This window comes from Fukomys damarensis, unplaced genomic scaffold, assembly GCF_012274545.1.
Source record: "Fukomys damarensis isolate Sample0158 unplaced genomic scaffold, DMR_v1.0_HiC HiC_scaffold_19, whole genome shotgun sequence".
NCBI classification, from domain to species: Eukaryota; Metazoa; Chordata; class Mammalia; order Rodentia; family Bathyergidae; genus Fukomys; species Fukomys damarensis.
In genome coordinates, this window is record NW_022900931.1 from 67,069,725 (window position 1) to 67,082,939 (window position 13,215).

Genomic DNA, 13,215 nt, shown 5'->3' on the forward strand with positions numbered 1-13,215 from the left:
GGGGACACCCTGAGTGCAGACCCCTCCTGAGGGCAGAGCCGGGGCTGGGCCCCCGAGTGTCCTCTCACCTGTCACCACCAGCTCCAGGGGCTCACTGCGCTCTGACCAGCCAGCAGGGGTTCGGTAGTAACAGCGATATCGCCCTGCATAGTGCTCTGTCATGTATTCTACGGAGAACTTGGCCTTGTTCCTGGGCTTCAGTGGCTGCTGGCTGTCCCAGGGCACTTGGATTCCCTGTTTCTCCAGACGACAGTCCTGGGCCTTCAGGGTCCCCTCACACCAGAGGTTCACAGGCTTCCCCCATGGTATCACAGATCCTGGCTCAGCCCAGAGCCTGGGTGTGGGGAGGGTCCCTGAGGGAGATCACAGCTGGGTCTCAGGCCCGTCCTGCTCCCTCACACCCCAGCTCTCAGCCCCAGGACCCTCCACACCTCCCCAGCACCGGCCCACACCTGCTGTTCTCCCTCCCCACTGCCCACGGTGGCCCCTTTTCCCCGGGAGGAGGAGGGACAGGGACAGCTGGGGACACACTCACCGGCCTGCACTCGGGTCCTGGGGCCCAGACTCAGCCCTGGAAGAGAGCTCCCCGTGAGAGGTTTGCCCCGGAGCCTGAGCAGGTCCTCTCCTCCCGGGGCCTCCTGAGCCCTGGGTCTCCTGATGGAGCAGGGCTGGCTGTGGGGTGGGGGCCCTCCCAGAGCGGGGTGTCCCCTGCCCTCTTCCCGTCTCACCCAGGCAGAGCAGGGCTGCGAGGCTGGGGTTCATAGCGTCTCCTCTTACTCTGAGACTGCAGATTTCTGTGACCTCAGGGTCCAGTACGATGCACAGACACTGTTCAACCAGGCAAAGGCTGGTCGTTCTTGTCACAAGGTCATGACAGCAGCAGCCCACAGGAAGGGGAACTGCCCTCCCCAAAAGCCAGGACTTTGCTTCCCCAGGACTGGGTCTGGTGTTGGACACCAGGCTCTCTGCAGAAACTTCAGATAGAAACAGTGCCTGTCCTCCCTGGGGAGTATTTCCACCTGGTTTAATTCATTCTTTACTCCTGAGTGAACACATAGAGAACTCATATCAGTCAAAACCCAGAGACATCCGGTTTGTTTTCTTACTAATTCCGGTGTATAAATAGTGGCTCAGAACAGCACAGATTCCCACTCTTAGAGGTGTGCAGTTAATACATCCAAGGTGGACCTTCCCGGACTTGAGTTCTCCGCAGGCTGCGCTCCTCTGAGACCCGGCAGTCGCTGCTGTCCTAGCTTCTTGGGCCCCTGCCGGCTGCTGCATCCTGGGCCTCAACCTCCCTCCCCCGAGTCTCAATCCAGAACTCTTGCTCTTGCAGTCTCTGCCGCCTTCCCGACGCTGCCCCTCTGGTCTCCGTCCTCCCATAAGTCTTGTGATCACACTGGGCGCCCCCTGCTCCTGTCCCATGCGAGATTACTCACTTCAGGGCATCGGCCCCATCCCTTTCTGTCACACAAAGTCCCGCAGTCAGGCTTCTGGAGTGAACACGTGTTCCCCTTCGGTGGTCGTTATTCTGCCCTCCCTGTGCGTCTGGGAACTCCCTCAGCCCTGTCTCCCAGGACCCACATCTCACAGTTGGTGGAGGGCAGCTGGGCAGGTCCGGATCAGGGCTCGCTTGTCAGGCCACACCCAGTTCTGATGGGCAGTGCAGGCTTCGAGGTGACTCGGTGACTCACAGCCAGGTGACCTCTCTCTAGTGGAGGCCATTAGAACCGTGAGCTGTTTCCAGACCGTGGAGCGGCACACTTGAGTTTTGGAAGGATTTGTTTCCCAGGCTGCGGAACACATTAATCTCACAGGATCGTTCTACAGGCTGCTATTTCACTTGAGACCCATCCAGCCCAGCAGCCTCAAGCAGACCACGAGACGCCTGCACAATGGAGGGGCTCCTGTGACTGCAGAGTAGATGACAGAGGCTGCACCCTGGGTGCATCAGGACCGCGGAGAGGCATTGGTGACCCTCAGGGCCTTTCCACGTTGACCCAGAGGATGCAGACTTTTGTCAAACAACTGCAAGGTGGGTTTTAGAGCCAAGCCAGAACTTTCATCAGCAGTGCAGTTGCTCAGACAACACACCTGATACCCGCAATTTAAGGGAGGAGAGGTGTATTTTGGCTCTCAGCTTCAGCAGGTTCAGTCTATGGTTGCCTGGCTCCAATCAAACAGTACGGCAGAGGAAAACTGCTTGCCTCATGGTCACTAGGAAAGAGAAGGCGAGAGCTGTGGATGTGTATGTGTCCTTCCAAGTCAGGCCAGCGCTCACCCACCCCAGGCAGGCTGCATATGGAACCACGAGGCTTTTGGTTAAAATGTGGCATCTAAACCATAGCATTTCACCCCTAGCCCACAAAGATTCACGTCTATGTCCATATAAAAACCAATCCGTTTATAAGAGCAAGAGTTGCCAGATTTAACAGATACAACAGTGCTCAAAAACCAAGTCTCAAGACTCCTCTGAGACTGATGGCGAACTCTTAGCTGTGGGCTCCCTGTTAAAAAAGAAAGTGAAATTTTTCCAACATACAACGGGGTAAATATTCCTGTTCCAAGGGAAGGATAAGGCGATAGGAACGGGCCCACAAGACTGAAACCCCACGCACACACTAGCTCTTGTCACTCCACATCCAGCTTCTGGGCCCCGTGTGGTCGCAGTGGTCTCTAAAGCCCTTGGCAGCCGGGTTCCTACAGCCTTGCTGGTTGCAGCACAACTGGCTGCTGCCCCCAGTCACTCCAGACAGCTTTCCTGAGAAGACCACCCTCAGGCCGAGCTTCTTCCGTTTGCTGGGGTCTGCGTTACACTGTGGGCTTTGCTCTCACCTCTCTGGCACTTCCTCTCGGGGTGCACTGGCTGGCTTCCCAGGCCTCCTTCTGCAATCAGGGGGAAACCTCACGGGCCCACTGCTCTTCCACATCCTCCATGCCAAAATCCCAGCACCACACGGAGGACACCAAACTCGCTGCCATCGGTGGAGTAGCAGCCCGGGCTCCTTCTCCCATGGCTGCAGTGTCCTCTGACTGCCGGTGTGAGTGGGTCGCAGGACACACTTTCCTGTGCGACCCTTAATGAACAGGACACACTGGAGTCTCTCTAGTGAGAACAAAGGCTTTGCAACTTATTTACCCTGAAACACTGGAGCCCAGGAAGGGTGGAGCCCGGCCACTCCCCGAGCTGCCTTGATGCCATCTTCCTCGTGTACCAGGTTCTTGGTTTCTTTGAAGTCCAATCTCTTTGGCAACCATGCTCTCCTGGGCCTCGACTTAGCAGGTCCTGCCTTTCTGGTGAAACAGCACACTTTTGAAATCCTTCAGTTCTTTTTCTTGGTCCTGCTTTTTACTCTAGACCTGGCCAGAATTAGCTAGCCTGAACATTGTGCTCACTTAAAGTAGTCTCCATCAGATTATTTAGGGTTCCACATTTAAATTCAACCTCATGTCATGTTTTAGGATATGAACAAAATGTAGACAACTTCCTTGGCAGAATCAAACATGTGTGGCCCTGAGTTCCCTCTCCAAGAGCTCCCCTTCCCAGGTGAAGTGCCATCAGCCTGGCCTTCTACCAGTATTTTATCCGTCTGTACGTCTATCTGTCCATCCCCAGGGAACTCACTCTGAGTCCTGGTTCTGTCTGCCTCTTTCTTTGATCTCATAGAATCTTGCAACGGGATCCCATACAGTGAGATTGGATTTTTACAGAACCAATGTGTGGTTAAAAATAAGTGTGGACAAACGTGAAGTGAAAACAGGAGAGTGGAAAGACGTATTCAGGGTCATTACGAGAGGACGAGTCAAGGTTTCCATTAAAGTAGAAAGCGCCTACAAGCTATGACTCTGTCTTCTCCGTGGAGAAGGCGGGCAGAGTGGCAAGTTTCAGATTCTGGTGCATTTCCTGCCCACCCTGTTGTGTGGGGGAGGCAGCGGAGCCCCGGGAGTCTCGGTGCTGAGAGGATGCTGTGGGTGGGCGTCCACCCTGTCTGTGTTGCAACACTGCATGTTTCCGAGGAACCAGAATGGCTGTTTCCCAAAACGCCAGCCTCTGCAGCGTTCCCAAATAAGATGCAGGATCTCTCCTTCCTCGGGAAATGATTTCTGCTGTCCCAGAGCCCAGTGGCACACAACAGATATGTTCCAAACGTGTCATGGGGTAGCTGGAGCCCGATGCTAAGGTCAGGAGCAGCCTCCTTAACCACGGGCCCCTCCTCCCAGACCTCAGGGCTGTGGTCTTCTCCATGTCTTCCCTGCCCGGGCTTCTGTGTGGCTGAGCGAGCCAGCAGCAGTGTAATGACCCTGTGATCTTCTTGTGGCCGAAGTTCACAGCCAGCGTCAGTGAGTGAGGTGACTGAGGGCTGGCGGAAGGCAGGAGATTCTGGACAGGATTGGAGCCACGGTGGCCCTGGGGTCCCTGGAGATGGCGCTGCAGGGTACCGAGTGATGTAGGAGGCCGGGAGAGGATTCCACTGACAGAGGCAGCCAGCACCTCGGGATGAGATTCTGGGCTTGCAGTCTAGACGTGAACCCCTCTCCAGGGGTACTGTCCTCCTCGCCTCCTTATTCTGGATTGGTTGTTTTGGGAGTTCGGGTAACTTAGTGTCCACCAGGTTTCTCCCCAGTAAATTTTCATTTGCACTTCCTAATTAAGAATTGATTTACAGCGGGATTCCTTGACTCAGTGCAGATATCACATTCCTCATTTAATGTTCACTCAGTAAAGTTAAGAGCCCCTGACACATTGTAGGAAAAGTTTTCCCTGCTCCCAGGTGTGTTCATTTGCAAATAAATAACATTGTTCATGGAACCCCTTGGCCTCTGAATCCCTAGGAAAGTGGTTGGTCCTTGGCAGGATTCCTTCTGCAACCGCACAGATGCATAAGGGTGTCTTTCTTGTATCCATATCCAGTGTTCTCCAGCACCGTTTCTCTGGCTTTAGTAGTTTATTCCTTTCCCTTCACAGCACCTCTCAGGAATCACACTAGACCAAGGCAACGTTCTGCTCTCTTAGAGGCAAATTACTCTGCAGAGCAAGAGTTCAGTTCATTCCAGCGACTTTTGGTGGCATTTCAAGCTTCTCTCCAAATGGTTCACGACCACAAACAATGTTTCTCTGAGTAAACTTTGGCCATGGATTTTTATATTGTTGAAGATTCCTTTTCAGTTCCTTGAAGGTATATTTTGGGACAAGAGTATACATTTACATGTTATTTTGGTGGCTATTGATTTTCCCTTACTGTGGATTGTCCACTGCTGCATTTCAAGGATACAAGGATGTATCCGGGAAAGGCAGCACTGAAAAAATGCTGTGATTTTATCCAAATGGTAAGATTGCATTTTGTTGATGTTTAATTTTCTGTTTCTCTTTGACATAGGCAAATACGAACACTTTTTGATACAGAAAAGTGTCCTCTTAAACCATTTTCTTTTTTCTTTTTTTTTTTGGTACCGGGGATTGAACTCGGGTCCTTGAGCTTACAAGGCGGGCCACCGAACCGCTGAGCTAAATCTCTGGTCCCACCATTTTCTTAATTATAGTTCATATCCTTTGCCATTTTTGTATGTGTGTTTGTGGATGGATGTGAATTTTATATGTGCTATATAATTATGAAATGACATATTCTAATTTTGTTCTAATTACTAATACGTGATAATTGCGTGTAATAGTATAAACCATATGTATGACTTCCAGTTGTGACTCCATCTTCCTTGTGTATGTGCACAGTGTGGGTATGTATTTATCTTATGTTGTCCACTTTGCAATATTTTCTTGCTACTGCATCTGCACCTGTAGTTACAGTTTAAGCTCACTCCTTACACCGGGGCCTCACAGTAACGCCGTGGTATTCAAACGATTTGGACTTGCACACTTGACTCATTTAGAGTTTCCTCTCATGGACCAAGACAGGCATTTGTACATTTAAACGTGAGTTGTCTGATGTGAGCTTTTAATTTATTTTTAATTTCATTGTAATAGAGAACAGTGATACGTGACCATGGGCAGCCATTCCATGCGTTTTGGCAGACGTTTACCTGGGGGAATGGTGAAGTCCGTGTAATTAGTGGTGGAATCCTGAAACTTCTAGGTGGACTCTTCCGGAGCCGGCCAGCTAGGTCAGGAAGCATTTTGGCCTCGGCCTTCTATTCTCTGGGTCCCTCAGAAATCCCTTCCCGTTCTTCCTGCAGTGCGCCCCGCAGTGTCCCCTCCTGGCCGTCTCATCTGCCCTCTGTGCTGTCCCTGCCTCACACAGGAAGGTCCAGGCCGGTCCCCAACACCGGTCTCCTTCCCAGCCCTCCCTGAGCTGTGTCTGGAAGCCCAGTGAGCCAGCCACAGAGACAGAGGCCCGTGGTCTCCCCCGGGCGGGCGTGGACGCTGAAGACGAGCTCCTCAGCAGAGAGCGGGGAGGTGCTGACCAGGGCCACAGGGATGGGCTTGGCTGGGGGAGCAGGAGACGCTGGCCAAGAATGCAGCGCTTCCCCTGCGCGAGAAGACTGAAGGTTTGAAATCTGTTGCTCAGAGTGGTGCTGACAGTGACTAATAATGCACCGCATATTTCAAAATTGCTACAAGAGGAGCTTCAGAATGTTCCTACGTGAAGAAGTCGTGAATCTGTAAGGTGATAGATGCGGTGACTGCCCAGGTTCAACGTCCCACAGTGTATGCCCGTATCCCGGTATCACATTGCACCCCAGAAGTATGTAAATTACCGTCAACTGAAAATAAATAAAACAAAATAAACAAAGTAAAACATTTCAAAAAACTAAAATGGGATAAAGAGCAGAAGCACACAGAAGGCCAGGAGTCCCCATCCCCGCAGCGCCGCTGTGGGGTCCTGACCGCCCACCCGTTGCTTGTCAGCTCAGGCGGGGTCGGGAGCTGGGCTTGTGGTCAGCTGGAGGCGGTGACCACTCACTGTCCTCTCGCTTCTCCTGCAAAGGATGAAAATAGCTTCTAATCCCCAAACTGAAAGCGGCTGCCATGGGGAAGCAGCAGCAGAGGGAAGTGTGAGACACACAGCTCCGCCTGGTCCAGAAGAAACAGGAGGAGAGCGCCGCAGAGGAGCTGGGAGCCACCCTGCCGCAGCTGCTCGGTCCCCTGAGCTCGGGGTGGCTTTGTCTGTCTCTTTGCAGTGATGGGGCGAGAATCCCAGGCGCTGCGGTGTTAGGCCGGCGGTCTCCACGTTTCCAGCGCTTGAGTGCTGGTCCCTTTGGGTCACTGCTGGCTGCACTGTGGGTGCAGCTGGTGGTTCTGGTCTCAGAATCGTGTGGACAGGACCCCGCAGGGATGCTCACGTGTCTCTACACCACTGTGTGCAAGGACCTCAGCCCCAAAGTTCCAAGCATCTTGGACTTCTGCTTGCTAATTGATTGACTTACCATTCAGTAAATCTTATTCCTCCTTGTTAAAGAAATCGGTACCTGTGGCTACACCAAAACACAAGCATACAAAGTTGAGAAAGTCAGACGCTCCTGTATTCCCTGCTGTCACTGAACGTCTGGTGTCATAGGAAAAACTAAATTAGTAACATGATAACACCGATGAGTGAATGTTAGAAATCGGATCGGTCTCATGGAGAGAATATTGAAAGCAGCAGGGCAGGATAAGATAAGTAAATGGGGTGCGGATTTGGAATTGAGGTCACGGAAAGTGAGGTGAGGAGGGAGGGACAATGCCAGGATTCATCTGGATGGAGTGATGTCAGGAGGAGCTGGGAGGCCTCACGGACCTTCCTCAGGTCTTCACATGCGTGGACCTCAGCACCCCAGAAGAGATCAAAGCAACGGCGCAGCACTTGGCCGTGACTCCTGAGGGTTTCTGTGCACTTCCGGAGGGAGTCAGGGACCAATTCCCACCCTCACCTGGGGACGAGTATCCTGGCATCCCCGTGGCCCGCTCCTGATCCCCGTTCCCTGTCACGTTGGGATGGAGCCTTCAGCTCTGCCTCCAGTTCCGGCTCTGGGTGAGGCCTTGTCTTGTGACTGGGTTTAGGGAAGGTAGTTACTGGGCTCACCGCCCCACAGCGTGGCCCCGAAAGTGTGGAGGGTGCAGCACCCTCCCTGGTGGGCTGAGTCTCCCGTGGGTGTGCGGGGCTGCTGGCGGCCCGCTTTTCTCTGTTCTGTGCACAACACCCTCACTTCCGCTGTCTGCGCTAGCAGCTAAGTGGAGCTGAGAGGACGGTTATCGCGGAACAGAGAAGGTCCTGTCTCTGACCTGAGCCATGGCTTAACAGCACTGTGCCCCGAGGTCCACGGACTCAGGCCCAGAGCCCAGGCTCATTTTTCTATGTTAATTTAAGGCTTGAGAATGAGGCTTAGTCTTAGATTCACTACAACCCACATTGCATTTTAAGCGTTTGCAAACTACATGCACCATGAGCATGTACTAATACAAATTAACACTAACAAAAAAATTAATGAAACGGTTTCTGAGCAAAGAGAACTGTTGGGTTTTAATTATCTAAGACAATAACTTTAACAGGCCCCCAAATAACTTAAAAAGATTCCAAAGACACTGAGAGAAAATGGCCAATCCGACCTAGACAAGGTGATGCGGAAGGGACACAGCGGGACCTGTGTGCACAGAACCCGCCCCAGACACAGCCCCAGGGAGACCTCAGCCTCCCCGCGCTTCCCAGGGTAACTCTCACCCTGGCGGAGCCTGCCTGGCCCCTCCTGGCCCTTTAAGGGGTTATGGCAGGGATCACGGCCTCTGGACACTCAGGCCCGGAGTTTACTACCTCATGACAGGTGCTTTCTGGCGGAGGAATTCCCTCTCAGACCCTCTGTGCACGATCTCACCAGAGGCTGCGGCCGAAGCCACGATGATCTTCTTCCTCTACGCAGCCCGACCCCCCTCTGCCCATCACACTGTCCCTCTTTCCCAGACCCACATACAAAACAAAAACAGGCGGACGTGGCGGGGACGGGCCTGGGGTGTGTATGAGGTGGACAGGCAGGGGAAAGGGGCTTGGGGGCCACGAGCACAGAACCTCCTGGAACGCATGGTCGAAGACCAAAAGACACCCGGAGGGCCACAGTCCGGTGGGATCAGAGCCTCAGGAATGCGTGCTGGGCCCGTGCTCCCCTTATCTAACTGATCACGCACAGGGCCCCGAGGTCAGTCGTGCACGGAGGCCCCGTCCTTCCCGTCCTATGTGGACTCCTGCACAGATGCCCACCTTTTGTCCTTCTCACTTCCGTCTCGGTCATCGGTGGAAAGTCACAGAAGCTGCAGTTTGGGGCTGTCCTCGAGACTCCCACTCGGGATCCTGGTTGCACTGGACGTGGAGTCCGAGTAATCTTTCATCCTTTGTGCCGCAGCCCAGTCCTGGACTGTGACCACGGAGCACGCAGCAGAACTCACCATGAATTCCGCTATAGGTACAGCGTAGGATGGCATGGGGAGAAGAGAGACGCGTCTCAGGGCCAGGCGCGAAGGAGAGAGCGTCGTCAGGGATGTTAGAGTTTGGGAAGATGTTTTAGGCATCTCTTCACTAATACATATCCTCATACGCTGAACATCATGCAACACAGTAACGCTTTCTTTCCTAACCTTTCATTTGTTACCTCTGTGTTGGAAATCACATTTTTGCTCATCATTTTCACCGTCTCCCAGTGCCCTGCTTTCCTCTCCTCCGCGTGGTGTACGGATCTCGTGCGTCATCCCTGCTCCCTGACAGGCTCCGTCCTCCTGTCAAGTGTCTTGGGATGCCATGCACACACACACCTCCCGTGTGTAACCCAAGGTCGTCACTGCGAGACAGGGTCACAGTAAGTTGCTAAATTGTCCAGGTTGGGCTTGAACTTGCGATCCACCAGCCTCCACCTCCCAGAGTGCTGAGATTTCAGGACTGGGACCCACACTGGGCTGAAAACTTGTTTTCAGAGAGCTGGTTCCCAGCCCAACATGAAGCTGACACTCAGAGCGGTGTGTTGCTTCCAAAAGATGCTGTTTCTCAGGAAAACACAAGGTAGCCCTGAGGGTAGAGTGGAGTCTCTCGGGGTCCCTGGTGGGTGCAACAGCACCAGACTGGACTTATGCTTTGAGGTTTGAAATCTACGTTTACCATTCATTCACTTACCCCAGATTCATTTTCAGAGCTATGGAGACAGACTTACTGGTGCAGGTCAAGGAATACGGGGATGAAAAGGAAACGCAGCCCACAGAAGGGGCCCAGAACATGAGGGCCAAAGATGCAGTCACACACGGGCCGGGGATGGGCCCTCAGGTGCTGGGGTGAGAAAAGCAGGGAGCGACTGGATCCGAACTCCAGCAGGGAGGGAAAGAGCCACAGTCTCTTTCACAGCCGCCCAGCCGGGCCCGAACCTGCCAGGCATTTATCTTCACAGCGCTCTCAGCTGACAGCGTCCACCTGACAGCCCCAGGTCGTCTTCCCTGATCTGCTGGGAACTTCAGATGAGGGTCCAGGCCTCTGCTCCTCAGGAGATGCACCGTCCTCTCTCGTGGTCAGTCCGGCTGCGTCTTGGTTCCTTCTCTGGCTGTGCCAAGCCTCAAAGAGCAGGATCCCGAGGGCCAGCAGGACCAGGCCGGCCAGGACCATCCGCACCAGATTCTCCACTGTGTGACGCTGGGGCCGGGAGGCTGGGAACAGGGGACGAAGAGGTCACAGAGTCAGGGGAGACCCGGGTCCCTGCATCCCTGGACACCCAGGCGGGGCAGCGCTGACTCTGGAGGGCACTTACTCCTCTGAGCCCAGCCCCACCCCTGAGAATTTCTTTACCATCAGCCTCGGGTCTGACTCCTTCCTTGCTGGCCCAAGGGTCTCAGGGCCTCCTAGGAATGAAGGTGAAGCAGAGGGACAGACGAGGGGTTCAAGACTCTGAGCCAGTATTTCCCTGCATTCTGTATTCACACCCCAGTGTGACGTGGTTCCTATCCAAGCCCTCCTGTGCTGTAGCAAATACACACCGAGGCATTTAGAGTTTATGACCTCATGGACGGTGTGTGTGTCTGTATATGCGGCTGTGAATATCTGCGTAATGGTGTGTAAGTAAATAAATGTGCATCTACATGAGGTGGGAAACAGTGTACGATCTGGAAACAGATGGAGTTTCCATCTTCCTGATGTCCATACAATTCTCTCAGTGCATAATGAGACAAGCTGAAAAACAGTTGAAAAGGACAGTGTGTGTACTAAGTTAAGAAAAATTAATATTGATTTGTCCAAACCAAAAGTATTTTTATATATACTTAACTACTTTTCAATTGTAATAAAGAATCAAGACCTCCCTAGAAATTATTAAATTTGAAGAATTTTCAAAAGTAGCTATAATTTGTATATGTTATTTGCACAGAAGTTGATATGTCTTCTCAAGTGAGAGATCCTAATTTTAGATGTGCTATTAGTAGGAGCACATTAACCACAATGTGTTTAGTCAAACCCCAGGTAAGTAGAATGAAATCTTGGCACCAGAGAAATGAAGCAAATGACACAGGCAAAAAATAAGACAGGAAGAAACTTAGAAAAGATTCCAAGGCAACTGTAAATCAGTTCACTATATGGAAGTGTACTATTAACCTGTTAGTAATCTTGAATATAAGGTGATTACATTATTTAATTAGAAGTCCTGGGGTAGAAAAATGGAATTCAGAAGAAAACAAAGAAATCATTAACAAGACCCAACGATGCACTGCCTACAAGACATCCCATCCCCTTGGCAACACAGACTGGAATCCAGGGAGCATTAAGACATCTCCTAAAACCAAGACCTGGCATGTAAAGGTACAAGATCCCAGTAATGAATGTAACTGTACTGTCTACCTAGAATGTACCAATAAATTCAATTAAAAAAAAAAAGACATCTCCTAAAGACAGGAGCCATAAGCCCTTAGGAACAGATGAAATAGTAAATGGACAAGAGGAAAGTGAGATGAAGAAAGTTATTATATAATGACAAAGGAACCAATCCAACACTGGTGTATGACACTTGTAAATAGACACAGGCCCAAAGTATAGCCCTATATGTGTATATGTACGTAAACGGGAGGATAGGCTGTAACAGAGTAACAGTAGTAGCTTTAAGCATGATCCTTTTAAGAATTATGTATATCTTTGTTTCCATAAATATTCAAAGTTTTCTTTCAGTTTCTTCATTGACCCATTGAATATTTAGGAACACGTGGGTCAGGTTCCATGTCCAGTTTCTGAAAAATAGCAGCAGTCTCTCTGGTTTCTGTTCCTGGCCTTATACCGGTTTGGGTGAGGATCTCTTTCAAACTTCTCAGAAGCAGAGAGCAGAGTGGACGCTGGGCACAGAAAGTGCACATGCACGTGACCTGCTGGGCCGGGAGCCCTGAGTGACCAGGAGAGCAGGGCAGGGCCCTCCCGAGTCTCAGGGCTTCACCCATACAGAACCCAGCTGGTGACTCAGGAGGGCTCGGGTGACAGTGGCCACAGGAGGGTGGCTGCTGGGAGAGACACAGCCTGGTCCTGATGCTGAGCTGGGGACAGCAGGAGAGAGGGGCGGGGCCTCGGCAACCTGTCCTCAGTGTGAACTCACTGCCCTGAGGCCCCGCACAGCCCACTGCAGCCTCCCTCTCTTAGTTCTGTGTGTACCGTCAGGGATGGGGTCCCAGCAGGGAGAATTCCCACCCCTTTCACCCCGGTAAGGGAAGGCCTCCCTTGGAGCCTCCCTTCCTGTTCCCTTAATACTGGGTGTCCTGATCTGTACTAGGGAGCGGGGCCCTGAGTGTCCCTTTCAGTTTAGGAGAAGTGGGCTCAGTTCCTCACTTGACATGGAGAGCTGCAGGGGGTCGCTGGGCCACACAGCAGGTGGGGGGCGGAGCTGCGAGAGCCACAGCACCTGTAGGTCCCCCCGAGGGCTGAGCTCACAGCGCCCATGGAGAATTCTGCCTGGTACTGCTGAGCTCGGGACTCTGATCGCAGACGCAGCGGGGCATCGGTGCCCCCTCCTTGGACAGGAGCAAAGTGTCCACCGGGTCGGGGGACTGACACAGCAGGGTCACATCCTCTCCTGGGGACACCGTGGGTCCCGGCTGCGCCGAGAGGGAGGGTGTGACAGGGAGCTGTCCTGGAGAGAAGCAGCGTGGTGAGGGGCTGCCCACCTCGCTCTGAGCTGAGGCCTCCCCGGGGCTGTGTCGGAGGCCCCTCGGTGTCCTTCTGTCTCTGTTTCCTCTGACTCTGCCCCTCCCGCCCTCCCCCGGCTCTGTCTCTGTCTCTCTCCCTCCCT

General features: G+C 52.7%; 2 protein-coding genes across 4 annotated transcripts in view; both read right to left on the minus strand.

Annotated features, from left to right (window-relative positions):
• LOC104857270 (leukocyte immunoglobulin-like receptor subfamily A member 5) overlaps positions 1-850 on the minus strand; it is a 4,512-nt gene extending 3,662 nt beyond the window's left edge. For all 3 annotated transcript variants that reach the window (XM_033766120.1, XM_033766121.1, XM_033766119.1), the window contains exons 1-3: positions 729-850; positions 536-571; positions 69-353 (exon numbers count right to left, since the gene is read on the minus strand). In XM_033766120.1, coding sequence (XP_033622011.1) covers positions 69-353; positions 536-571; positions 729-762 — 355 coding nt within the window. In that variant the 5' untranslated portion in view covers positions 763-850. The remainder of the gene's footprint in view (positions 1-68; positions 354-535; positions 572-728) is intronic.
• A 7,273-nt stretch (positions 851-8,123) lies between these two features.
• LOC104857191 (leukocyte immunoglobulin-like receptor subfamily A member 6) overlaps positions 8,124-13,215 on the minus strand; it is an 11,533-nt gene continuing 6,441 nt past the window's right edge. The window contains 4 exon segments of the mRNA XM_033766142.1: positions 8,124-10,606; positions 12,756-12,791; positions 12,794-12,928; positions 12,931-13,065. Of these exon segments, the coding sequence (XP_033622033.1) occupies positions 10,359-10,606; positions 12,756-12,791; positions 12,794-12,928; positions 12,931-13,065 (554 nt within the window). The 3' untranslated portion in view covers positions 8,124-10,358.